The sequence below is a fragment of the Lissotriton helveticus genome, chromosome 3_1, assembly GCF_964261635.1.
Source record: "Lissotriton helveticus chromosome 3_1, aLisHel1.1, whole genome shotgun sequence".
In the NCBI taxonomy this organism is placed as follows: Eukaryota; Metazoa; Chordata; class Amphibia; order Caudata; family Salamandridae; genus Lissotriton; species Lissotriton helveticus.
This window is the reverse complement of record NC_136061.1, coordinates 799,167,588-799,193,747: the sequence shown is the minus strand read 5'-3', so window position 1 is coordinate 799,193,747 and position 26,160 is coordinate 799,167,588. Positions and strand designations below refer to the sequence as shown.

General features: G+C 44.3%; 1 protein-coding gene across 2 annotated transcripts in view; it reads left to right on the top strand.

The window, feature by feature from the left end:
- The window catches only part of PIK3C2A (phosphatidylinositol-4-phosphate 3-kinase catalytic subunit type 2 alpha), a 1,158,716-nt gene that overhangs the window by 278,071 nt on the left and 854,485 nt on the right, over nucleotides 1-26,160 (top strand). For both annotated transcript variants that reach the window (XM_078681042.1, XM_078681043.1), the window contains 2 exons: nucleotides 5,055-5,118; nucleotides 18,895-19,041. In XM_078681042.1, the coding sequence (XP_078537168.1) occupies nucleotides 5,055-5,118; nucleotides 18,895-19,041 (211 nt within the window). The remainder of the gene's footprint in view (nucleotides 1-5,054; nucleotides 5,119-18,894; nucleotides 19,042-26,160) is intronic.

Below are 26,160 nucleotides of genomic sequence, written 5' to 3'. Positions count from 1 at the left end.
CCCACAACCCGTCCACAACGGGACTCCAGCTCCTGAACCCTCCCGTACCGGCTGGCCCTGGCCCCCATCAGCACCATGGCCCCGGCCCAGCCGCCATCTTTGGACACTACAGCACGAGGCCGCGTGGCCTTGACTCGACCCCAACCCTGGGCCTGGCCAGGCCCCGACATCGAGGCACCAACCTCCACACAGGAGGTAAAGAGACCACTTGGCAGGTCAATGGAAGAAGGAGTCGTCAACGGCTCTCCTCCGCCAGGTGTCGATCACCCCCGGCCTCCCTGGGCGCTGGCTCCACCCCCCTGCTGGGTGTCTGGACTCCCTCATCCCGGACCTCCCGACCTCCAGGCGCGAGGGTCCGGACATCAAAGGGGACCAGACCTATAACTGGGGCAGCTCCAGACCAGGAAGGCAGTTGTATCCTGGAGTCGAGAGACACCGAGAGGAACTCATCCTTGACGGACGGCTGGCGCTGCCGCAGCCCTGCCCTGTGAACCCTTCGTCTTGGCCTGCTGGCGCTGCCGCGGCCCTCCGCCTCGTGAAACCATCATCTTGGCCTGCTGGCGCTGCCGTGGCCCTCTGCAACGTGAACCATCGCCTTGGCCTGCTGGCGCTGGCGCGGCCCTCTGCAACGTGAACCATCGCCTTGGCCTGCTGGCGCTGCCGCGGCCCTCTGCAACGTGAACCATCGCCTTGGCCTGCTGGCGCTGCCGTGGCCCTCTGCCACTTGAACCATCGCCTTGGCCTGCTGGCGCTGCCGCGGCCCTCTGCCACTTGAACCATCGCCTTGGCCTGCTGGCGCTGCCGCGGCCCGACCTTGCAGACTCCTAAGCTCGAGGATTGTGAGCTTCCCTCTTGCCACCCCCTGTACCGATCCGGTACCAAGACTGTCCCGCTACCCCCTTTCCCTACAGAGACTAGAATTGAGAGGACCCTCGAGTCCTGAATCTCCTGTACCGCTGATAACCTTGCCGCAAGAACCCTATATAAAGAGTGTTGATCTCATCCTTGTGTGGTGTCTATCTGTGGGGAGGGAAGTGACTTGTCTGTACGATCGCCGGAGACGGCCCTCCTCGGAGGCCTCTCCCCCAGTATTCGGCCGACCCTCTGGGTCCCCGTCTAACAGGTGCTATAGAGAGATGAGGTGCATTGTTGGTGAGTGGTAGTGAGGAAATTCATAGAGGAGTAGGAAATGGGAGAGGGGGCGCCAAAACAGACCGTTCCACTGGGTATCACCAGTGCTAGAGCCATCCCTGGCTGGGAGTGTTCGCCCCCACCCGAAGTTTGGGTCTAGTTGCGCCCCTGTACACAAGTATGGGCATGTTGTGCCTCATCAAGGTTTTCTTCCTAAATTACAAAAGGACACATTTACATGCACTGCAATGCAGCCTTTCAGGGGGACACTTGATAGAGGCCCCCTGATGGCCTGGAATAATTCCTAAACAGATTCTTGTAAATACTGTTTTGTTTCATATCTTTTTAATGTGATTGATGTGAGAGTCTATTACTATTTGCAGAGAAATGTTTTTGTTTAATGCAACAACCATAAAAAAGTTTGTTTTAGATCAAAAGGAGTCCTCGCATATGAGAAATTGGAGGATATCACAGATATTTTTCGCTGAAAAATTGTGGGCTGCTGCTTTGTTACAACAGTTAAAACTCATCACTATCTCTGAATATTAGATGTAAACACTTTTAGAATTTTGACCATAGTGCCTGTGCACTGTTAGTAGCCTGGCTAAAGATGGTATGGCAGAGCTGAAAGTGAATCATTTATTCTCAAAGCTCGTCCGAACAGGGGCCCCCAAAATAGTATTGGCCCAGGGCACCCAAAATCCTTAAATGTCCCTGCCACCACAAACTCTGTCAGACAACATTGCTCTGAAGTAAAATAGGCAACATCATTCCATTATTATCAGTTCTATTTTTTTTTAAATATAAACCTGACTTGTCCTAAACCCCCACTGCTTCAGGCAAGCAACTTCTCGTACCACTAAGGAATTCTCAATTAGGTGTTCGTTCAGCACCCTCTCTGTGAACGTTCACCTTTGTCTTCGGATCCATAACTGGTTGGTGGGCAGTTATCCCATTATAATGCTGCCTAAAACATTTGTAAATGGTTTCTAGAGAAGAATAGTTTCTCGTGTACCAACTCTGAGCTAGGGGGCGCTCGAAAAATCTGATAAAACTGTCTCCCTTACAGTCAATGTTTTGGCTGAAAATTTCTGCAGAATATTCCGCTTTAAGAGCAACTGATATCAAAACTCTCTTGCCTTTCAGTTCGTCCTATTTGTGAGAGATTGGGTTCTCATCACTTGCGGTACTAAAGACTAAGTGTTGTTTAAGACTGGATGTGGAGCACAACCTGAGGATGGTAGTAGCAAAAATCCATCCACAGATTGACAGTCTATGTGGCTAAAAAACGCCACACCCGTCACATTTATTTTGGTGGTGTTATTATTAATCTGTCAGGTGTAAAACAAAGCATCCTAGTAAAAACAATTTGCACACATTTTATCTTGGAAAATTGTGTTTTGAGCTGTGTAATAAGCCTTTGTCATTTCACGACACTCACTCACAATCCTGCAGTTTACTAAACACTTGTATAGTGTTTAACATTATTTGCCGGCTATGGCCTGTGATATGCATGTGGTGGTAGATAATGTAGTGTACCAGATTCCAGAAATTTTTATCAGGTGATTGGGGGCCCAACATCTAAAAAAATTCAGCTGGGGGGGGGGGCTCAACCTACAAAAGTTTGAAGACCTCTGTGCTAAGGTTTAATCTTGCAGTCTTGGAGTTGATTGCTCTAGGCCCTATGTAAAACCCCATATTCAAGCTTATGTGTAAAATCCTTTGTCATTTTAACGTTGTGATCATTTTTAATCTATTTTAACTAACATTTTAATCAAAGGTTTTATTGATTTTCACGGTATTTGCTATGTCTCTTTTAGTCATTTTACATTGTATTTTAATCAGCTTGTTGAACCACTGTATTGACTCCAAATTCATGCATTGCATTTCGATTTGCGACTTTTATGGTGTTTGACTGAAGTAAAGTTTTCAAACAAACAAAAAATTTAGAGATTGTGGTCTGCTGTCCATTGTTGGCCACCACCCCAACATTCGCAGCTATTTACAGGGACTTTTGGGATTTTTGTCTTTTTGATGTACTTTTGTTCATAAGCTTAGTCTATATTTTTAAGCATTGAAGTGGGATTTTTATTTTGTGTTTTTGACTTTTTAAATGGTCTGATACTTCTAAATGCTTTACACATTTTCTTGAGTTAAGCGTGTCTGCTTTGTGGTAGAGGTATCAGGGGTTGAGCTCGGTTGTTAATTACTGAAACTTTAACCAGATCTTAGAAGGTAGTAACCTTATTACTTTTGGTGTACTAACATCCACCCCTATTAATAATTCACTTTCTCACGATTACTTATTTACTATGCACATTCAAAGGAAAAATGCAAGTACCGTCCATAACAGAGCTGTCCTACAACCCAAGTGTAACTCATGTTTGCTTTGACTGCTATTTGGTGAACATTTGTTACACTGCAACAGAAACTCGAAACAAGCACAACTTCAGGTTTATGTCCTCAGTTGCTATTAGAGCGAGAACATGCAAAAATTATAGCTTACATCTAAGGAGGGTAAGTTCCTGTGTTGGGAAGCAGAACATTTGTTAAAATTAGCTCTTGAAATGTTTGTTTCCTTGTTCACCTTTCAAGCTGCAGAAGCAACAAACAGATGTGTTTAGTGAACTAGTAAAGTGTATTTCATGAGTAGGAGTGAAACCGCTCTGTTGTAGAAAACATAATTGCTTTTGGGACCTGTTACAAATTCAGTGCTTTTCAAAAACTCTTTCTGTTCTGTCAGGGGGCTGATGGAGAGAACCAGGCCATAATCTTCCAGCTTTTTTCTTTATCCACACAATGTTTAAGCATTTTAGGTACTCCAGTAGCAACGTACAAGGATAGAAAAAAGCAATATCTGCTCTAGTGGAACATTTCCACTTTAGGCCAAAAAGATTTCTTATTTTTGCTTATCTGTGTATTTGCATGTTCCTAACAAGCTAATTATGTCTTATATTTGATCCATTAAAGTATATTTGTCCTCCTCAGGCTGTACAGGAAGGTGCCGGGTTGTAGTTTGCACTTACAAATGCCACTCATTAATTCGTATTTGAAACATTGTCATTATATAAACTTGTGTTTCATCTTTGATCAATTTAATACCTATCCCAAATATAGTTGGGGATTTTTTGGCAATCAGTCAATCTCTTTGCATGTATTTTTTGCTCCTAAACGGGCATTAAGGACTCAAGTTTTGTGGCCAAAAAAAATCCGACTTGTAAGGCATTTTAGAAACCAATTTTGGCTGTTGGAGAGGACGTTTCACAGCAATGTGTTGGGGCGTGTACTGCTGCTTCAAATACAAGCTGCTGTTTTCCGAAAGCTAAGTGTTCTGCTCATGTTCTCTCATGGCCCATTGTGCGAAAGGATAAGATGCGGAAGCAGTATTTTTGAGCTGGATGTAGTTGGAAAAAAGTTCAAAAAATGTTTTTACTCAGAATGAAGTACTAAGTGTTTGCAAGCAGGTCTCTTCACAAGTATCCCAGGACTGTCTTGCAGTAGTGCAGATTACCTAGAACCCTATTCATGGTGAGGTTTGTTACATTCTCTGCCTGGTTTGTTAGACCGTCCATTCACAAAAAGCTTGTGAATCTTGCCTCAAGAGTATTCTAGAAGAAAATTAATGACATGTAAAATTGGCTCTGCAGTGTTGGGGCAGTCTGTGCATACATGTGTGATATTTTTCCAAATGCAACATATAGGCTGTTCCTGATATTCTTGAACTCTCCTCACAAAGCATTCTAGTTAGGAGATATGACACTGAAGATGCCAAATGGTTGCTAAATATACTTTGTAAAAAAGTGTTTAGGAATTCTTACTGGCACCAGGGGAGTCTTTGACAGCTAAGACATACCGATACGTTTTACAGGTTTTTTTTAAAGCGATTGTAAGCTGACTATTTTGAAATCTATTTTCATTCACAGGCAAAGCATTGAAGAACTTTTAGATGCATACCATAACCAAGTTGAAATGTGCCTTAAAAATGAGGTAAGCCTTTCTTGGCTATCTGGTAAACTTTGTTTACACATAGCTGTGATGAAGAGAACCCACTGGCAGCAATTAGTATGTTGCATGTAGAAGCTACTGTTAAATCAAAAGAACAATGAGCTGCTGAAAATGACTGGGTATATTTATTTCTGTTATGGCTGTCCTGTTGCTTTTATTTGTCTTTTTCTAGCCTGTATGGTTCCTAAGTGCTTGTCAATGCCTGTTTCTGTTATTTACATTGTGAGATGTGGCTCATGAATGGACTTGTCCTGGTGCTCCACTTTTTAGGGTCATTGTTTGAGTTTTCATGGGTACCCCATCTCATGAGTTCCTGTCCTTTCCGGAGAGGAATCCAGCTGAGTTGCAGCTTTAGGCTATATCAAAGGCAGGTCCAGTTTGCTTGACATCATCTACTTTGAGACAGGGTGCCCTCCCTCCCATTTAGGTAAGTGGGATGTGGGATGAGTGGGGTACCTTCTTTCTCTTCGCCTTTCAATAATGGTAAGACGACTACTTATTCTTTTTGCGGCCCTCAACTCTCAAGGCACTGCACTAAAATATGCACCAAGTCGTTTCTTGAAATGCTAGAAAAAGACTTCAAGAAATCCCAACCTGTTAGAGCATTTGTTTGCACTAGTAGTGACTATTCCTATTAAATCCACGGTTCTGATAATGAATCTGGACCAACAACATCCAACCAAATAGTTTTATACTATAAAGTTAAGGCAGTGGATATGACAGGAATTCTTAAAGCAATGGTAGATTTGATCTCACCCTGTAAACGTGCTGCTTTAGGACTCTTATCTACTTACTACTTCCAAATCTATTTTGGTTGTGGAACAAAGTATTGTCAAATACCAATTTCTACATGGTCAAGTGCACTTTTAGAGTCATGTGTTTCAAAGACTTTGGATGCAAGATATCACATCCCAAATAATTACCTTTGTAGTGTATAGGGCTGGGAAGCCTCCCTGATAAGTAATCAATTATCCCAGGTCATTTGAACAACTGTAACAATCTTTTAGTTTACGCTAAACAAAAAGAACTGCCAGAATGTCTCTTTCCCAACACAAATACACTGTTTCACTGTAATGTAATTTCCTAACTGTCAAAATTGGGACAACAATGACAGTTTTGTAGTGTTTTACATCTAAAACTGCTGACAAAGTCATTGTTTGGACTGTTGTAGCCAAACAACTGACATCAAATACAGAACAACACAGTCAGCTCGATGAATAACCAGTCTGTCTGCACTGTCACGCATGGCTCAGGCTTCATCACTTAATGGGGTCCTTCAGAATAAAGTTATGGATTTGCTTTGATGCCATAGCCATATTCTCATTTTCTACTGATCAGCGGCTCTTTGGAAATGTAAAACTTGAGCAGCGACTCTAAATAACTGATTATCTCTTCCTTGAACCACAAAATGCTTTCAGTGCTTGTAAAGGTTGAACAAGCTTCTAAAGTCAAGCTAACATTCATTTCTAAATAATTTTGCTGAAATGACAGGGCTTACTACAGTGGCAAGTCTGCCATGTCCACATATTCAAATAAAAACGTTGCATGTCTTAAATGCTCCTTTTTGTATATCTGCTTGCTCTACTGTGTCATCAGTTTTTGTTTATTTTATGTCTTAGTTGATGAGTTTTGTTGTATTCAATGTGTTACCTGTTTTTATTGGCTTTATAGTGAATAAGGTACAAATCGATTTCATTGATTTGGTCATCACTTGTTTAATGCACAACACATAGGGAGAATATACTTTCTTGTGACATCCTCTTTTAAATGGCCTTCCTAGTTGCTTTTACATCCACAAGGATTGGTGTGTTTCAAGCTCTAATCTCCAATGATTAATACATGGTTTTCCATATTAGCAAACTATTGTATCCATCTTAGAGACACCCTTCTCATTCTGCCACACCATAGGCAGCCTGCATGATTTTTAGAGGCATACAGCCATAACATTATATTTTGGGCATGAACTAGAAATGCCTGCCTGCCTTAATATGCAATTCCTGCTGGATATATTTCCTCCTATAGCCGCAGCTTTTGGCCCTAATTTTGCATTCTCCTCCTTGCTTGAAGCTTGGACTGACCGATTTTGTTGCCTTATTCGCAGCATTGTTGGAACTGTACAATATCATTTTCAACATGTTGGCAAGAGGGAAATTATAAGTGTGAGGAAAATTACCTTCACATTGATTTTTACTTTTACCTTTTACCTTTTCTTCTTTGCAATATATTTATTCAGTTTCCAAACATAAACTATATATTCATACAGCAACACTCCAGGTTGACACACAATAGCATCGATTCTGAATTTGCTTTGTCTCCTCTCAAACAGCCAAAGCATTTCCCTTCATACAGTACTTAGCCTCTCATTAGTGCTATTACCTCATGAATCGTTAATACCGTAGAACAGTGGTTCCCAAACTTTTGACTCCAGAGGACCCCCATTGAGTCACCACTGGAAGCCGGGGACCCCCACCAATTTGTATGAGTTAAATTTCAAATATTAAAACAGTAATTTGAAGAAAATACACACGTGTGCACACAAAACAAATACTCAAAGTACTAAGAATTGTGGGGGCAGATGTACGACCATTTCATTTAGCGCCTCGCAATTGGCGACACATTGCGAGTGGCAAATTGCGGGTCACTAAATGAAATGTACAACAGTGTGTTTAACACTGTTTGGGATTCCCAATGGGATCGCAAATTGCGAGGCTCATTAATATTAATGAGCCTCTCGCAATTTGTGAGCTCATTGGGAATGCCAGCCCTCCACGGGATTGGTGGCTTGCTGGGCTCAGCAGACCACCATGTCTGGGACTGCTTTTAAATAAAGCAGTTTTAAAAAAAAAAATGCAGCCCGTTTTCCATGCATAAAAAAAAAATGAAACGTTTTCGTTTTATTTGTTAAGGACAGGAAGTGGTCCCTGGAACCACTGCCTGCCCTTAAAAAATAAATTTGCATAAATTTGCAAAGGGGAAGGGGTCCCCCGTCCCATTTGAGAATGCATTACCATCTACTTGAAGTAGGTGGTGATTGCGAGTGTTTTGCGACCGCAATTACAGTCGCAAAACATTTGTACAGGGTTTTGAGACTCGCTATTTGGAAGGGAATGCCCCTTCCAAATAGCAAGTTGCAAAACCTATTTAGCGAGTCTCAAAAAAATTGTGACTCGCGAAATAGGCTATGTACATGGCCCAATAGGTTTCTGCATGTGCAAATGGGTTCGCGAACCCGTTTGCGCATATAAAAACGGGTTGTACATCTGGCCCTTAGTATTTTATATTGAAGGAATAGCCCCTCTGTCACATGTATTTCATTTGTTTTATAGCATCTCTCATACCATTGTAGGATGTCAGAGAACTTTACATCACACACATATAGAGATAATGATTCATACATGTAAACCAGTGTATAGAAAATGTTACATAAGGTAAAGGGTGTAGTATTCACATGCCATTCATACTGGTAGGCATTTTTAAAGAGTGCTTGGTATGGAAAAGCACAAACTCAGGATTCAGAACATAACACAGTGGCTAGCACTGACTTTAACATTAAAAATGTATTTCCACCCAAATAAATCTTTATAGCAGCATCAGAATGAATGACGGGGAAAAACATAAGTTACTAACTGGTACCATGCAGTTTGCAAGCAGCTCTTTGATGACAGTTTATAGGTCCCTCTGCTAGATTACGATTGTCACTTGTGAAATGCGCAGTAAAAAAAGAATCTCTGTGACAAAAGCAGTAACCTATGCACATAAAATACTTTTTTAAATGCATGTTACACGTTCTTTGCAGTAGGCACATTAACCCTCTGTGCTACATTAGTTAAGTGAAAGCTGCCACTGAAAAAACTCATCTCTCTCTCTCCCCAGCAGGTCACTGGCATTATCTTGACACTTTTATTGTTGTTCGAAAGCTGCTAATTAGACAAGCAACTTTGCTGTGCTTTGAAAACTGCTGCCTACGGACCCCCTGGGATGTATCACGGACCCCTGGGGGTCCGCGGACCCCAGTTTGGGAAACACTGCCGTAGAACATTCTCCATTAACCCCAGACCGTGTCAAATTTCTTCGGACCCACCATACCCACGTAGACCACCCTCTCCACCTCCATACAGATGTTCATGCCTGCTAACTACTTCTGTCTAGTTGGGATTGATTGGCTACCCAAGTCCCTCGCAATGTCTCTCTATGCAATTAGAAATCCCTTCATACAGAATATCATTTGAGCTCTAGTCATGTCTATATTGTTTGGAATTCTCAATTAAACAAAGTGACGGGTGCACAGTATATCCTGGTGTAGTAGCCAGTTCTACTTATCACGTTCCACCAGTTGGCTTTTATGTTAGATAATCCACAGAGGTTGTGCAGGAACGTGCCTACTTCCATTTTTGATATGTGGGAATTTGGTCTCTTTCCATTTTGTAGGATTTGCTTTTGTTATAATATGCCCTGTGCAATTTTGAACTGTATCAGTCTCAGTCTTGACTTAATGGTCACCTCCCTCAGATGCATAAGTGCTCCTTCGCAATCAATATCTTCCAAAGGGCCCAACTCTTTCTTACAGGGTTTCACTTAGTTTATGCAAGTTATCTGTTTTGTTGTTAATGAGAGTCTAATACAGAAGTGAAACCACTATTTAATCAATCTGCCCCATGAATATTCTACTTTCCAAGGGGGTACTATCAGGAAGCTCATGCCAGTCCACTGATTCTGCTTCAAGGACTTGTTTAAGCTGTGTATGTTTGTAGACCTGAGTGTTCGACAATTTATATTCTTCTTGCAAATCACAGATTGTTTTCATTCCTCCCATATCTACAAAGTCCCCTACCTTGCATATTCCTATCTTTAACTAACTAATGTTTCTTACAGATATATCATTACCAAAGGTAAGTAACTTATGCATTAACTCCTATTGTTGGAAACCTGTCAGCTTGTTTACCTCTTTCAACGTCTCCCCTTTCACAGGTATTTGTTGTTACCTTTCCCTGCCAGCCCAAACTCCTAGTAGCCTGGAGTTGCCTTTGTAGGCCCCAAAAGCTCTTCCCTTCTTGTTTTCCTGTTTATATATATAGTGGAGGTAGATGGTCTGCCCCATTGGATGTCTCTCTACCTTTGTTTTTCGGCCCATGTGCGACCTAACAATCACTAATGACCTGGAGTTGAGAAGCCTGAATAGTAAGCCTGTGTATCTGGGAGTGAGATTACCCTCATTATATGTTGAGCTGCATAAGGTCTGGATCCCTATGTGTGCCTCCATCCCATAGTAATGTGCACAGTGTTTTGTCTAATTGTAGAAAGGAGCTATGCAGAATCACAAGGGTGGGGGCGGGGTATTTTACATTCCTTACAACATCTTCAGCAGTGTAATCATACTGAAAATGGCTGCCCTTCCTGATAGGATAAGCGTAAGTATTTGCCAGCATTGTACAGCCATTTAAATGTTTTGCAGGACTACTTCCAGATATTTCCTTGATGCTGCCAAGTATGTTGTTTCCCAGTCATTCATTTTATGCAGTATCAACTTATTCCAGTTTATTTAGTACCCAGCATATTTCCTGAATTCTTAAAAAATTGACACCATATCTGATATTGACCACCAGGTATCCATTAGGTAAAACAAGATATCATCTTGAATAATGAGATCTTTTCCAACTCACCTGTAAACTCAGGGCAACCCTTCATTGCTGCCCTAGATCTATTGGAAATGGAGGGGAATTCACCATACTTCTTCAACTGAAAACTCAATATCATAAAGTTATGGTTAACAGCAGTACAGGAAGGGTTATATTTCCCTACCCTATACTAAATACCTAATGGCTACTGTAACAAAAAGTAATGATAGATTTGGATGGGGAGGCCTGCTGGAAAGTGGACCATTGGTAGTGGCAGATATGCATTTACCACTGGCAATAATACCACTGACACAATATAGGGCTCAAGATAGGTCTTAGAAAATTATTCCCATTTTCAACCCTTGGTAGCTTGGCTGCAAGCAGGCAGGCTTAACTTCAAAGACTGGTATGTAAAGCATTTAAAAACACCAATTCAGTAAATAATTAAGACACCACACGCAGAAAAAATCCAACGCCAATTTATAAAAATAGGAAATATTTTTATCTTTTAAATTTCACCAAAACGAAATTAAATCCACTGTAGCGAACCAGCGATATGATTTTTTAAGATTCATCACTTTTTTGTGCTTATTAACCAACAGTGCCACTTTTGGTCATTTTGTTGCCTCTGACAATGACGCATTCACATTTAGCAATTGTTCTGGAGCAGGAGGGACCTTCTGTCCAATGAGGTGCAGGGCAACACCCCAGAGCATGACCACTTCATCCAAAGTGGCAAAATGCTAACCTTGAAACCACTATTTTTCTAAAATTCAATATGTCAATGTGCAGCAGAGGGAGAAGAGCTGTCTAAACACACCCCTAGGATGGCTAATCTCAATAGTCTCTACACCTTGCATCTGCTCATTCCTTTCTTTTTTTTTTTTTGTAACGTTTTTTATTATATAAAACAAAAAGAAACAACACATCAAACAAACAATCAAGGCAATACGGTAATAATACAGCCATTAGGTCTGCGCTCATGGAGGACGGGAGATACATTACAGCAGGAGAAAAGATTCTTTGAATACAGATGAGGGGAGGGCGGCAAAGGCAGAATTACATATGAACAGCACAATATACCCCAGCTAGAAGGAATGTAGGTCAGGGCGACTGGGAAGGACTAGGAATAGCAGTGAGTGGGGGCACACAGATATCTCCACGGTATGAGTTCCAAGGGTTCCAAATCTTCCCCCATTTTTTGGGTCTGCCTCTTGCCATATACACTGTCTTCTCTCTGAACATGCACCAGTCCAGACTCTCTTTCCAAGCAGTCACTGTAGGCAGCCTTGGGGACCCCCACAACTGTGCAATATCCCTCTTCGCAACCATATTGGCCAGAGTCACCCACTGAAGCTGCGATACGTCATAGTCTTTCGGACCCCACACATTCAATAAACATTGTCGGGCACCCATCATCACAACACCCGTTACTTCATCCATCACCTCATGTATACGTTTCCCAAAATCGCGCCACCTCGAGGCATTCCCATATGATATGGAGATAGGTGCCAAGGAGACCACACATGCCATCCGAGGAGTAGCCCATATGGATCAGACGGGACCGGTGACATAGATTCTATGGAGGATCTTGAGTTGGACCAGACGGAGGCGAGCCGGAATCGCCACCTCCCTGGGAGAGGAGATCGCGGACTGCCAGTCCTCATCATCCAGTTCAATACCATCAGCAATCCAGGCTTCACGGACTCGATCGGTCATTAATCATTTTCTTATAGAACAATGAGATAGTACTGTCTGGCACATAACCGTCTAGTATACGATCTTCGAGGGGGGAGGAATCCGGAATGTCACTACCCACTGGCAACAGAGAGTTCAGAGCATGGCGTATCTGGACATAACGAAATCTTTCCCTGTCACTCAGCTTATACTCTATTTGCAGATCAGAGAATATCTTCACCCCTCCTTTAACCCAGAGATCACACACTTTACCAATACCGATCGTGTCCCATTTATCAAATCCCTTCGTCTTCCATAGGCCACCCAACTTCGCTGAGGCATAGAGCGGAGTCGCACCAGTTAATTTATCGCTCCAGCCCATAGCCGCCGTCGCGCTATGCCAAACCCCCACGGCTATAGCGGTAGGTCCCGAGAGTTGTGAACAGGGCTCATTCCTTTCTTAAGCCTAGCATCTGACTTTGTTTCGAAGAGGGGAGTTGTAAATGAAACTCAAGTCTTTAGCTTTTCTTCCCCTTCCCTTGAAGAGTATTATATACTTTACCTCTCCCTGGCTCTGGCATTCCTATGCTAAGCAACCTCTCCTCCAAGAGAGGCTTCCTAACCCCAGGGGTAATTTATCACCACTTCAAATCAGCCAGGCTCTCACTCCCTTATCTCTGACCAATCAAGGCAGAGCAATAGAGGGATGAATTATGTCTTACAGACAAGGAAGTCTTATATGTTCTTGTCTGTACATTTTAGAATAAATTTAACAATACCATATTGTTGGATTTATCATTACCATTCTACTGAGTCCTTTAATCCTAGCTTTATGGCTTTTCGTTCCTCAGTTATTAACTAATAACATTTTCCAGTGTCAACCTATGGCCTGGGGATCTGCAAAGGAAAAATGAAACCGGTTTTATAAGGACCTTGCTTATTCCACTGGACCCCCTGCCCCTGGAACACCTAGGAAAAACTTTAGGGATTCTTAATATATCAAAATATTGCAGATCCTCATTTCATAGTGCTCCTAGTACAAAAGTCGATTTTGGGAAGCACTTTGCACATTTCAGTCCCCACAATGTAGTAATTTCACTAACCCCAGAGCATATAAAAACCTTTTTTATAAGGATTCTCCTTATAGGTCTGACCCCTCTCCCCTGGATCACCTTGGGGAGTCTCTGACGTTGTAGTTTATCCATTTTAAAGTGGCCCAAACACCAGAGTCGAGCTTGGGCACAATTTGCATTTTAAAAGCAGTCCTGCAACTCAGGGCTGCTTTTAAACTGAACTTGGGCTGCAGCAGTGCACCCATGCAAGTGCAGAAATCGCTGCTGGCCTCTAAACTGCCCTGCCCTATTCTATACCAGGGACTTAAAGGTAGTTTCAACCCCCCTGCCCATATGTACTAGGGACTTATATGGGAGGTCATGCCAATCACAGGGGTACTTTAACCCATAGTGTACCCTAGTGTATGTAGGTGTTTTCACTGTATTCTACGTGTGTCTTCAGCATAGCACTGGCCACTCAGTTACCACCAGGACCAGTCAGCATTAAGTTTGGGGTGCTCAGGGCACAGGATGACTTTGCAACAAGGCCTAACCCACGTCATGTGGGATGCTTCATCATTGCCCAACTCATCCCACCCCGGTATGGTGGTACTATCCGGGTGGACTGAGTTATTAAGATATATGGGTAAGATAGGGATTGAGTTTAGGTTTCAGAATACCTTAAGGTATACCACAGGACTGCCCTTTATTAAGTAGAACCTTCGGTATGGTTAAAAAAATAAAAATGAATTATATGTGGTTGGTTAGGGACACAATGACCCTAAAATCCTTTTACTGCTCCAACATGTTTCTGCCCTTCTATATGCCACCTACTGGTCAGGAGCATTCGTCAGGGCATTTAATGGTATCCCTATTTATAATCTGACATTACTGACTCCATGAAATCTTTCATTCTAGAACTTATGGTTTTTACCCTCTATCACAGTTATTTTTCTTTTGAAAAACAATGGTATCCTCAGATGTCCGGGATGGCCATGGGCAATTGTGCCGCGCCCACGTACGCGAATATCTACATGGGCAATTTCGAACTTGACCACATACTAACCAACACTGACTGGAACGCCAACCTTAAACTATACGCACGTTATATTGATGATTTATTTTTCATCTGGAAAGACTCTCGAGACCATTTGGAATCAGCACTGCATACCTTAAACTCCAAAGATGACCGGATTGAACTGACCTGGAATATTTCAGACAAAGAAATTACGTTCTTAGACGTATTAGTGAAAATCACCCCTGAGGGCATCGAAACGGATCTCTATCGAAAGCCAACCGACCGCAATAACACCTTATCGTACAGCAGCTTTCACCAGGATTCCCTAAAGAGACACTTACCGTTTAGTCAGATGCTTAGAGTGACCCGGATCGTATCCGATGATGAAAAAAGAGACTCCCAACTACAATCAATGGCCAGTAGATTCTCAACTAGAGGGTACCCACACGACATAATCAAAGAGGCTCAAGACAGAGTAAAATTGATCCCACGTTCAGAAGCTGTAAAAAGCAAAAAGAAGGATTCAACCTCCAGAATGGCACTGGTCTCCAGGTACTCCACCTCAAGCAAAATCTATAAGAAAACCATCCTAAAACATTGGCGCATTTTATCATCGGAACCAGATTTTGGTGACCTGTTCAAAGAACCTCCCATTTTTGCTTATAGCAGACCGATGAACATCAAAGAAATATTATCCAAACCAACTGTCACGTCAACTACCCACACGGGCACCCGCCCGTGCCACCATTGCAGCAACTGCAATAACGTCATTGGAGGCAACACCCTGAACCACCCCATGAGAGGCTTCAACATCAACCTCAACGTAGATGCCACATGTGATTCAGCTAACCTAATTTATCTACTTAAATGCCCATGTGGAAAGTCCTATGTGGGAAAAACCAGCAGAAAAATTAAAATTAGACTCAATGAACACAAGTCAAACATTAGGACAAAGAACACCAAATCAAATGTGGCTGTCCATTTTAATGAAGCCCACCACAGTGTGGCACAATTGAAATACCTCGTACTGGAAATGGTAGCCCATACTGAGGGCAGGGACAATAATAAGACTCTCCTACAACGAGAAACCTCGTGGATTTATAGACTCCAGTCTTTGAAACCTTTTGGTCTTAATGACCGGACTGAACTCAGTTGTTACCTGTAATTGATTTATGTTTGATACTATGCCTCCCGTACTGCACATGTACCCAATCATATTTTCTGGTCACTACACTCCACTACAAGATGGCCGCTCCCATCTTCTTTTACTTTGGTGTCCTTTGTCTATTTTAACTTCACTCACTCTTCCAGTGAACTCCGCAGTAACTTCGCGAAGTTCGTGACACTCGGTCCACCTCCTGAACCTCTCCACAGTAAGTAATCTATCACTGCATGTCCCCAGTGTTTTCACCCCACGCACTTTGCGCTTCCTACATTTTATGATCCTCTCCCCTTTTCCGCAGCACTGATGTGAGCCTCCCGCTGAGTTCGTAAACGTGAGACCCGTTTCAATTTCTGCTACAAACTTTTTCACCCCGTGTTTACCTTCATGGTTCCCATCGCGCACTTTCACCACCACGCTCTCTGTTTAAACCGCACACTCACCGGCCCCATTCTAGAAACCATGCATGATCCAATTTCCATCACTCCTTTTTGCATGCACTTGTTGATTCTGTTTAAACTCATTCACTTACCCGCTAATGCATGTTAAATCCATTATCACCCTACACCGCATGTCACTCGACTTTTTTATTTCCTAGCATCGTTGATCTAAGTTGCATTTTTGTATCCCCCCGCAGCGCTCCTTGATAAAGGACTTTCACTAGTCCGAAATGCATTGGAGCATACTTCGAAAACTTCGTTGGATTGTATTCAATTGTTTGGCGTGATGTAACGCTTTAAATACAAGAATTTGTGAAACCACTAAAAATCAACCATATGATGAAATCCTCGTGTGGACTCTTCATTAACTCTATTTCTTGAACCTCCTTTGAGTCAGTTATTCTGAACCTTACAAGTGTGCCCACTACACAGGGATGTGTCTACGTACTACGTAGCACACTCATCTCAAGCATCAGTGGACGCATTCGGCCAGTTACGTCGCCTGTTGGAGCACCTTCATTCCATTTTTAGCCCACCATTATCTTCTCCATTAACCATTCACTCAACTTGATGCTGTGCGCCTAAGCCTTGTTTTCCGCTTTGATCCATCCCTATTTATAGAACATTGTGTATAGATCACATTGGGTGAGAAAGGGGCTTCCTACCTTCACCAACATTGTCAGCCAACCTCGGTCAGGAATTCAAGAAGATTGTCAATTTTCATTAATTCCCAGAAACATGCTCTGCTCTCATGGTAACAATGTGTAATAAACCCACTTATATTAGCACACTTGCCTAGGAAGTGACACTGCAAACAACATGCATATTAAGTGGTAGAATTGACAAATTCATATATTCCTTTATCGTTTTGAGCTTACTCTATGTAGGGTTCTCAATCACCTCATGGTCTGGTACGGCGAGGCGACTTCTGTAGTTACACACTTTGTTAAATGGATAATGTAATTAGTTACTCATTGGTGAATTATCCTGTATAACCATAGCCGGACCCAGTGATGGGCTTGAGTGCTTGGTCTTGCACAATCACGACCTATCCTGACCTTATCCCGCCCTTAGTGTCCGAAAGAGGGGAAAAAGCATCTTCCAATTGTGGATAGGAATACCAGGCAGGTTGTGTAGTTTGACCCCCTTCCAAGGCTCATATTGTGCGAAATACACCAAATTTTGCACATATCCATACTCTAGTATCCCTGTTACTCATGTCATTAAGGACATGCACACGGTCCTCTACCTAGGTGTCTCCCCAGGATGTATGACGTTACAACGCATACTTTTACAACGCCTACCTTTACCACGCAATTTTTACAACGCAGGATCCATTACAACGAAGTACCATTACAACGCATGTATTTACAACGCAGATACCTTTACAACGCATACCATTACAACGTAAGTATTAGTAAGTATATAATATTTTTTGAAATGTAAATTAATTAAAATTTATTTAATTTAATTTAATTTAATTAATTTAATTTATTTTAATTAATGTAATTTATTTTAATTTAATTTAATGTAATTTATTTAATTTAATTAATTTAATGTAATGTAATTTAATTAATTTAATTTAATTTAATTAATTTAATTAATTTAATTTAATTAATTTAATTTATTGTAATTTAATTTAATTAATGTAATTTAATTTAATTAATGTAATTAATTTAATTTAATTTAATTATTTTATTTAATTTAATTAATTTATTTTTCTTTAATTTAATTATTTAATTTAATTTAATTTATCCTGTACCCCTTTACCCAAAAACCCAAAACTAACCCTGAACCCTAAAAATACCCCTTTACCCAAAAACTGAAAACTGACCCTGAACCCTAAAAATACCCCTTTACTCAAAAACTGAAAACTGACCCTGAACCCTAAAAATACCCCTTTACCCAAAAACTGGAAAACTGACCCTCAACCCTAAAAATACCCCTTTACCCAAAAACCCAAAACTGACCCTGAACCCTAAAAATACCCCTTTACCCAAAAACCCAAAACTGACCCTAAACCCTAAAAATTCCCCTTTACCCAAAAACCCAAACTTATAATATTTTTGATAAAATTATATACTTACCAATACTTACGTTGTAGTGGTATGCGTGGTAAAAGTATCTGCGTTGTAAATACATGCGTTGTAATGGTACTTCATTGTAATGGATCCTGCGTTGTAAAAATTGCGTGGTAAAGGTAGGTCGTTGTAAAAGTTGCGTGGTAAAGGTTGTATACCGTCTCCCCAATCGCCAGCCGAACTCGACTGCTCCAAGTAATTTATACTTGTTGTCTGCGCGAGAGGTGGCCGCTATGACTAGGCCTGTATGGGCAGGGCAACCATCAGATGCTACTTGGTGCGACCGTTGTAACGTCACATGGTACTCATCCGCCCGAGCGGGTCGGGCATGGGAAATGTAGTCTTGTGATCCCTTTAATGTACAAAGGTGGCCTTTATTCACATCAAACCCGTGCCCCCTACGGAGACCCTGGCCACTGTATTATGCCAGTACATACTTGCTGATTCATTACTCTGCTGAAATTGAACCCAGGCCACACATCCCTTAGGGTTTTTTTTCTCTTGTCTTCCCCCCCCCCCCCCCCCCCCACTCTTTTCAGTAGTAGAATTATATTGCCATAGGGAGTTCAAGCTGCCTTATTCCCTGCTGCTTTACTGACCCTTTACTGACTTAGGTTTTGTGTGGTATTTAGGGGGGAGTAGTTGTAAGAAAATTATAGGTCTATAAATATATATTTTGGGTATTTTATATGTTTCTTTTTCTTGTTTGCTAGAATGACCCGATCAAATTAGTAGATCAGTTGATAAAGGCTGTCCGAAGAATCTGCAGTGAAGTAGATGGGGTTGAAACACTGGCCATAACTGACTCAGTAAAGAAGCTGAAGCGAGCAGTTCATCTTCCAAAGAGTAAAGGCGTAGAGGTAACAATATTTTGTTTGAAAAGCAAATAGTACTCTCTTTTGTAAATTCTGCCTAGGCCTCATGCTGGCGTGCAGTATGTAAAATCTGTTCATAAGCCTTGAAGGTTGACTGGTAATGATTTGTAGAATAACCACCACTACTATAGATACTATTTCTGCGTTTGCAATTACATTTAGACTAACAAAATGAATATTATTATCCATTCACAAAACTGAAAAAACAACTTCCCTTTCCTCTACTGTTACAGGATTTTTATGTTTGTATCAGATAAGTAAACTGAATTAACTTGAAGCAGATGTTGCGAAAGGACACCGCCACATATGTTGCACCTCCGCTCCAATCATTATGTTCACTCCCTATATTCATTCAAAGTCTGCGTAGTAGTTCGGTATCTGCCAAGATTAACTCGTATAGTAAAGGAAACATCCTTCTTCTTGAATCTAAGGATAACTCTGGTGCAAATATTTTTTTCTTGTCTGGATACACTATGCCAACAACCCAAGCGAGTCTGGCAGTATAGGTTATTAAACTGGGCAGTAGGAACTTCCTCACTGGTACCCTAGAGTCCCATGTAACTGCCTGGAATATTTGTAATGCTCCCTAGTTCTATAAATCTTGTACTACCGTAAATGAGCAGCTTCACCATATTTTTCTTGTTGCATTTGCAATTTTAGTCAAACTCCAAAAAGCATAATATGTGTGTACCACTATTTAACATTGTTTCTATTTATGTAATGCCCTCAGCAATATTGCATCGCCTTCTACAGCTTTTGCACCTGATAAATACGGCTGTTCCTACTTAAAAACTTTCCCATAAAGAGGCTGGCCCAGTTGTGTTTATCAGAAATAGAATAGGTATAGTCCACCTAGTGAAATAGTGAGATTGAGCTGCCTAATAATACATGCCATGTTCTGATACTCCCAACCCACCCTATTCAATGGGAATTGGAGCTTCTTACAGGTCACCCTCCACCATCATTTTTGATTTGACTCTATAATATAGAATGTAGTAAGAATGAGTGATGCAGTGTCACAGAGGCCTTCATCAAGTTTTTAGGGTCTGCATTACTCATTTGAGGCTTTTATTATCTGATGGGTGCATACTAGAGTGTGATTCATTTTTGGAGTTTCAACCTTTTGAATGAATTTATGATCACACCGTCGGGGCTAAGACAGAATAAATAGCATAAGTGCGTTTAATTCCACTGAATGTACTCTGTGAAGCAGTTGAAGGGCTTACACTATAGACCTTATTTAAATATCTTAGCTTGTATGTAGGCTTATGAGCATATGTACTTTCTTTCAGGCCATACTCGAGTACATCTTAGATTGAACCCAGAGGTTGTTGTCTGCAGAAAGCTGTTATGAAGAGGACTCAGGGACGTGAATATGTACAATTTAGCAATCCTAGTGACTGCTATGCTTCTAATCCTAAAGTAACATTGTTTATATAATTCACTTGCTATTTCTATTCTTAGCTGTAAATGGTATAATATCTTAGTAGAAGCTGGGAAAAAATAGTTGTCAGACTGCACAATTGTCAGAGGTAAACAAGTTGGAAGGCTATTAGCAAAGAAAGGATATCTAGAACATGGATAGGAAAAATGTGCACGCTGTTTTGCCACAACAAATTAAATAATAGTTTGATCACTATATGCAGCGGTTGGCTTGTAGTCTAGGAGAGCCTGTGGCAGATGACAACTGGTATGAGGACCTGGTTGAAGCCAGTGGTCTGGACACCCCACGAGACACTGTCCTCGTCCCTCCTCCCACAGTAGCTACGGAGGATGGGGCTTCCTTTGCGATGGTGGTCCAGAAGGAGGTCGAGGGCCTGGACCTGCAGCTGCCCACAGTTCAAGTCAAAATTCTTTTGATGGAGGTGTTTCAACCGGGGGTATCCCTATTAGACCCTTTTTACCCTTCAACAAATCCCTCACTGATGTCCTGCTCTGGGCCAAGCCCTGCACAGCTGCTCCCCCGTTCCCGTGGACCCAGTCTTCCTCTCCCACCACCCTATCCATAAGAGTCTGGTAGTCCAGGCCTCAACTTCCTGAATCAATCTTATTCTCTACCACACCACCGACTAGGGAATCCAAGACGTTGGTAACGTTCGGAAAGAGGATTTCTTTTCGGCAAGCCTGGAATTGCAGTCCATGAACACAGTTTGCTTATTGAGCATTTATTCACATCTGTGTGAGATAGTTGCCCAAGGGCTGCCTGTGGTCCAGATGAGGCCCGGGCCATACTTTCCTAAACAATTGCTGTCCGGCAAGACGCAGCAAAGTTAACAATCCAATGCGGGTTGGATACAACCTATTCACTGTGCAGAGCCATTGTTTCTTTGGTGGTGTTTCAGCAATAGTGGCTGAATATTGGCTTTTCGGGGGATGTCTAAACCCCGCTCATTGGTGTGCCCTGCGGTGGACCCAGTCTCTTTTGAGATGAGGTGGATTCAGCATTGGCGACATTCAAGGAAAGTAGTGCCACTGCTAGTTCGTTGGCGCTCTCTGTAGCTCCACAACAGCTGTATTCCGCCTTGCTCCCCTTCCCTGGCTACAGCAGGGTCTATCCGCTACGTCCTTTCCGCCCCAATAGTCACCACAGCCAGCAGACTCTGTCGTTTTCATCGCCATGGACGTGGCTCCCACAAGCCTCATTAGGCCGAAAGCCAGCAGTCCACCCATTCCGCTCCCCCCCCCTTGTAGCCGCACAGTTAAAGCCTCTGTTTGCCTTCAGTTCAGCAAGGGCCTCTAAGTGGTTGATAGAATCTGATACCATCTGCACCACTAGAGAGAGATTACAACAGACAAATGAGTGTTCCAGATTGGTTACACCCTCCCGTTCCAACAAATCCCAAAGCCACTCCCTCAGTTCCCAGACCTGCTGACTGAGGACCATTTTGTATTCTTGTGACAGTAAGTGATGGCCTTTCTGGCCAAAGGAACCATTGAGAGGGTGGCAGCATCAGAAGTAGATTGTGGTTTCTATTTCCAATACATTCTGATGCCAAAGACGGATGGAGGCCTCTGTCTTATTTTAAATCTGCCCCCTCTCAATTACTTCTTAAAACACCCACCCGCACACAAACACGCAGTCGAGCTCTGGGATCTGCTCGACACTCCGCCCCAGACGTGGCCTTCCTGACCGAGACCTGGTGGAACGACTCCTCGGCGCCCGGCATCGCCATAGCCATCCCGGATGGCTACAAGATCACCCACAGGGATCGCGCCAACGGAATTGGAGGAGGAATAGCCATCGTCCACAAGTCCTCCCTCAAGGTCGCCACCCACGCAGACGACACCCTCAACACCGCCGAACATCTGCACTTCCGGATCCACACCGACCCCCAACACCACCCTCAGAGGAACACTCATCTACAGACCCCCCCGGACTCCGAGCTCAATTCATCGACTCCATCGTCGACCTCCCCAGCACCCACACACTCGCCTCCACAAACTACATCCTCCTCGGGGACCTGAATTTCCACCTCGAGAACAACAACAACGCCAACTCCGCCACCCTGATCGACAACCTCGCCAACCTCTGCCTCAGACAACTCGTCACCGCACCCACCCACTCCGCTGGCCACACTCTGGACCCTGTCTTCTCCACAGGCACCCACGTCACCTTCGACCACACCACCGAACTCCACTGGACCGACTACCGCTGCATCCATTTCACCTTCAATAAACCAACCACGCACCACTGCACCCAACAGCTATCTCGCCGCTGCTGGAACAAAGTCACCGAAGGCCAGCTGATCTCCACGCTCTCCCAAAACCGACCCCACCAACCCAGACACCGCAGCCCACAACCTCAGACAGTGGATCGACGACTGCTCCAACCCCCTGGCCCTCACAAGAAACCCTCCAACAATCACGCCAGCAAGAGAGCCACCTGGTTCACCGACAAGCTGCATACCTCCAAACGCGCATGCCGGAAACTGGAGAAGATATGGCTCCACGAACGCACTCCGGACAACCAAGCAGCCCACAAGGACGCCACCCGCAGGCATCACCACCTCATCAAATTAGCCAAGAGATCCTCCTTCAAAGACCGCCTGGATAACAACGCACACGACAGCAAAGAGCTTTTCAGCATCGTAAATGAACTCGCCAACGACATACCGCCCTCATAAGAACTGTGCAACTCACTGACTATCTTCTTCCACCGCAAGATCACTGACATCCATGACAGCTTCAACACCATGACCGCCTGACTACGCCAGACCCCACCTCCCCTGTGAACACCACCGGCGCCAACCGCCTGTCCTCCTGGTCCAACGTCAACGACGGCGAGACACGCAAGGTCATGAACTCCATCCACTCAGGATCTCCGTCAGACCCGTGCCCACACCACGTATTCAACAAAGCAGACGCTGCCATCGCACCCCAAGTACGGAAGATCATCAACATCTCCTTCGAAACAGCGACATTCCCGGAAAGCTGGAAACACGCCGAAATCAACGCCCTCCTCAAGAAACCCAAGGCGGACCCCAAGGGTCTCAAGAACTTCCGGCCCATCTCCCTGCTCCTGCTCCCGTTACCGGCGAAGGTCATCGAGAAAATCGTCAACATGCAACTGGCCCGCCACCTGGAAGACAACAACATCTTGGACCCGTCCCAGTCCGGGTTCAGACGAAACCACAGCACAGAGACAGACCTCATCGATGCCACAGACTACATCAGGCGCCAACTAGACAACGGCGAAAGATCAGCCCTCATCCTCCAGGACCTGTCAGCCGCCTTCGACACGGTCTGCCATCGCACTCTAAAGACACGCCTCCTAGAAGCCGGAATCCAAGAGAAGGCCCTTGACTGGACCACGTCCTTCCTCTCTGGCAGTACCCAGAGCGTCCGCCTCCCGCCCTTCCGATCCGAGGCCACTGACATCATCTGCGGCGTCCCCCAGGGCTCATCCTTCAGCCCGACGCTGTTCAACATCTAAATGGCCCCCCTCGCACAAGTAGCCCGCACACACGACCTCAATATCATCTCCTATGCTGACGACACCCAGCTCATCCTCTCCTTCGCCAAGGACCCGCACACCGCCAAAACCAACCTCCACAAGGGAATGATGCTGACGACACCCAGCTCATCCTCTCCTTCGCCAAGGACCCGCACACCGCCAAAACCAACCTCCACAAGGGAATGAAGGCCATCGCCGACTGGATGAGGGACAGCCGTCTGAAGCTGAACTCGGACAAGACTCAGGTACTCATCCTCGGACCCACCCCCTCAGCCTGCGACGACTCCTAGTGGCCGACACCCACCGACCATGCACGCAACCTAGGATTCATCCTCAACTTCTCCCTCTCGATGTCTAAACAGGTCAACGCCGTCTCCTCCACCTGCTACAACACCCTCCGCAGGATCTACAAGTGGATCCCGACCGAAACAAGAAGAACTGTGACACAGGCCCTTGTCAGCAGCAGACTGGACTACGGCAACGCACTCTATGCAGGAATCCAAGCCAAACACCTACGACGACTACAACGCATTCAAAACTCCTCCGCCCGACTGATCGTCAACATCCCCCGCCACAGCCACATCACCCCCCACCTGAGAGACCTACACTGGCTCCCCGTCAACAAGAAGATCACCTTCAAGCTCATCACCCACGCACACAACGCACTCCACAATGCCAGACCAACCTACCTGAACAGTAGACTCCGCTTCCACACCCCCACCCGCCAGCTCCGCTCCGCCAGCCTCGACCCTGTTCCCCGCATCCAACGAACAACCTCCGGCGGCAGATCCTTCTACTACCTCGCCGCCAAGATCTGGAACACCCTCCCTACCCACCTACGGCAGACCCAAGACCTACTCGCCTTCAGAAGACTCCGCAAGACCTGGCTCTTCGAGCAGTAGCGGCACCCCCTCCCCTCAGCACCTTGAGACCCTCACGTGTAAGTAGCACGCTTTACAAGCACTCTGATTGATTGATTGAAAAGGAGAAATTCAAGATGTTCACCTTGGATCAGGTCTCATCTGCCCTCGACCCTGGAGACTGAATGGTTGCATTGGAGCTGTAGGACACCTATTTCCACATTCCTATCCTGTCTTCCCACAGATACTGCCTGCGGTTCACTGTGAGCCTGGATCATTATCAGTTTGCTGTGCTCTCCTTTAGCCTTACCAGGGGCCTTCAGGTGTTCTCCTAGGTGATGGTGGTGGTGGTTGCAGCACATCTGCGGAGGTCAGGGATGCCAGTCCACCCCATAACGCGACGATTGGCTGTTGCAGGCGGACATTACCCCAGACAGTTGTTTCCCACCTCCAAACCACAGCGGACCTCCTGCACTCACTGAGGTTCACTATCGATATGCCAGAGACAATTAACTCCCTCTCAGATGCTCCATTACATCAGAGCTTTTCTGAATACAGTGAAGATTCGAGTTTATCCTCCCGAACAGCAACTCCAGGGTATTCAGAGTATGATACTGATGTTTCAGCCTCTATCCTGGATTTCAGTGAGACTAATTCTGAGGCTGCTGATTCTGATCACCTCTTGCACCCTGTTGGTAAAAATTCACGAATGCGCCAGCTTGGGGTCGGGCTGCAGCTGGGGGGTGTCTGGAGGGAAAGGGTGATGAGCGCCTGGCCCGAAAGTGGACAGGGTTCAATAGAGGTTGCCGTAACCCGGTCCCATGCTGTGGGAGAGACCAAGAAGTGATCGGATCAGGCCTACGATTTATGGGCCGCAGAGTAGCAGGCATAGTCCCCGTCTTGAGGGTGATAAGCGCGCCGAACGTCACGTAGACCGCACTCATTGAGCAACACGAGACCCTCAGGTGAAACTGCCCCAGATAGTCCAGTTCTGTGTCCTGACCGATCGAGTTCCGCGTCCATCACTATGTTAAGGCCCCCCTCCTTCCCCCCCACTACAACTGCAGCATCTGGGGACTGCAGTACCCAAACTAGTGAATCAGTTAGAAAGGGTTTTTGGTGTTCATTCGGCGTGTACATAGATGCAAGTGTAAAGTGGAACAGGCCCACTTGTAAGCAGAGTGCTAGGAGACGCCCTTTGATTTCTGCTACTGTGCCCTGCACAGTGACTGGGAAGTGCTTAGAGAAGAGAATGGCTACCCTCCCTTTTTTCTTTGTCCCTTATGACCA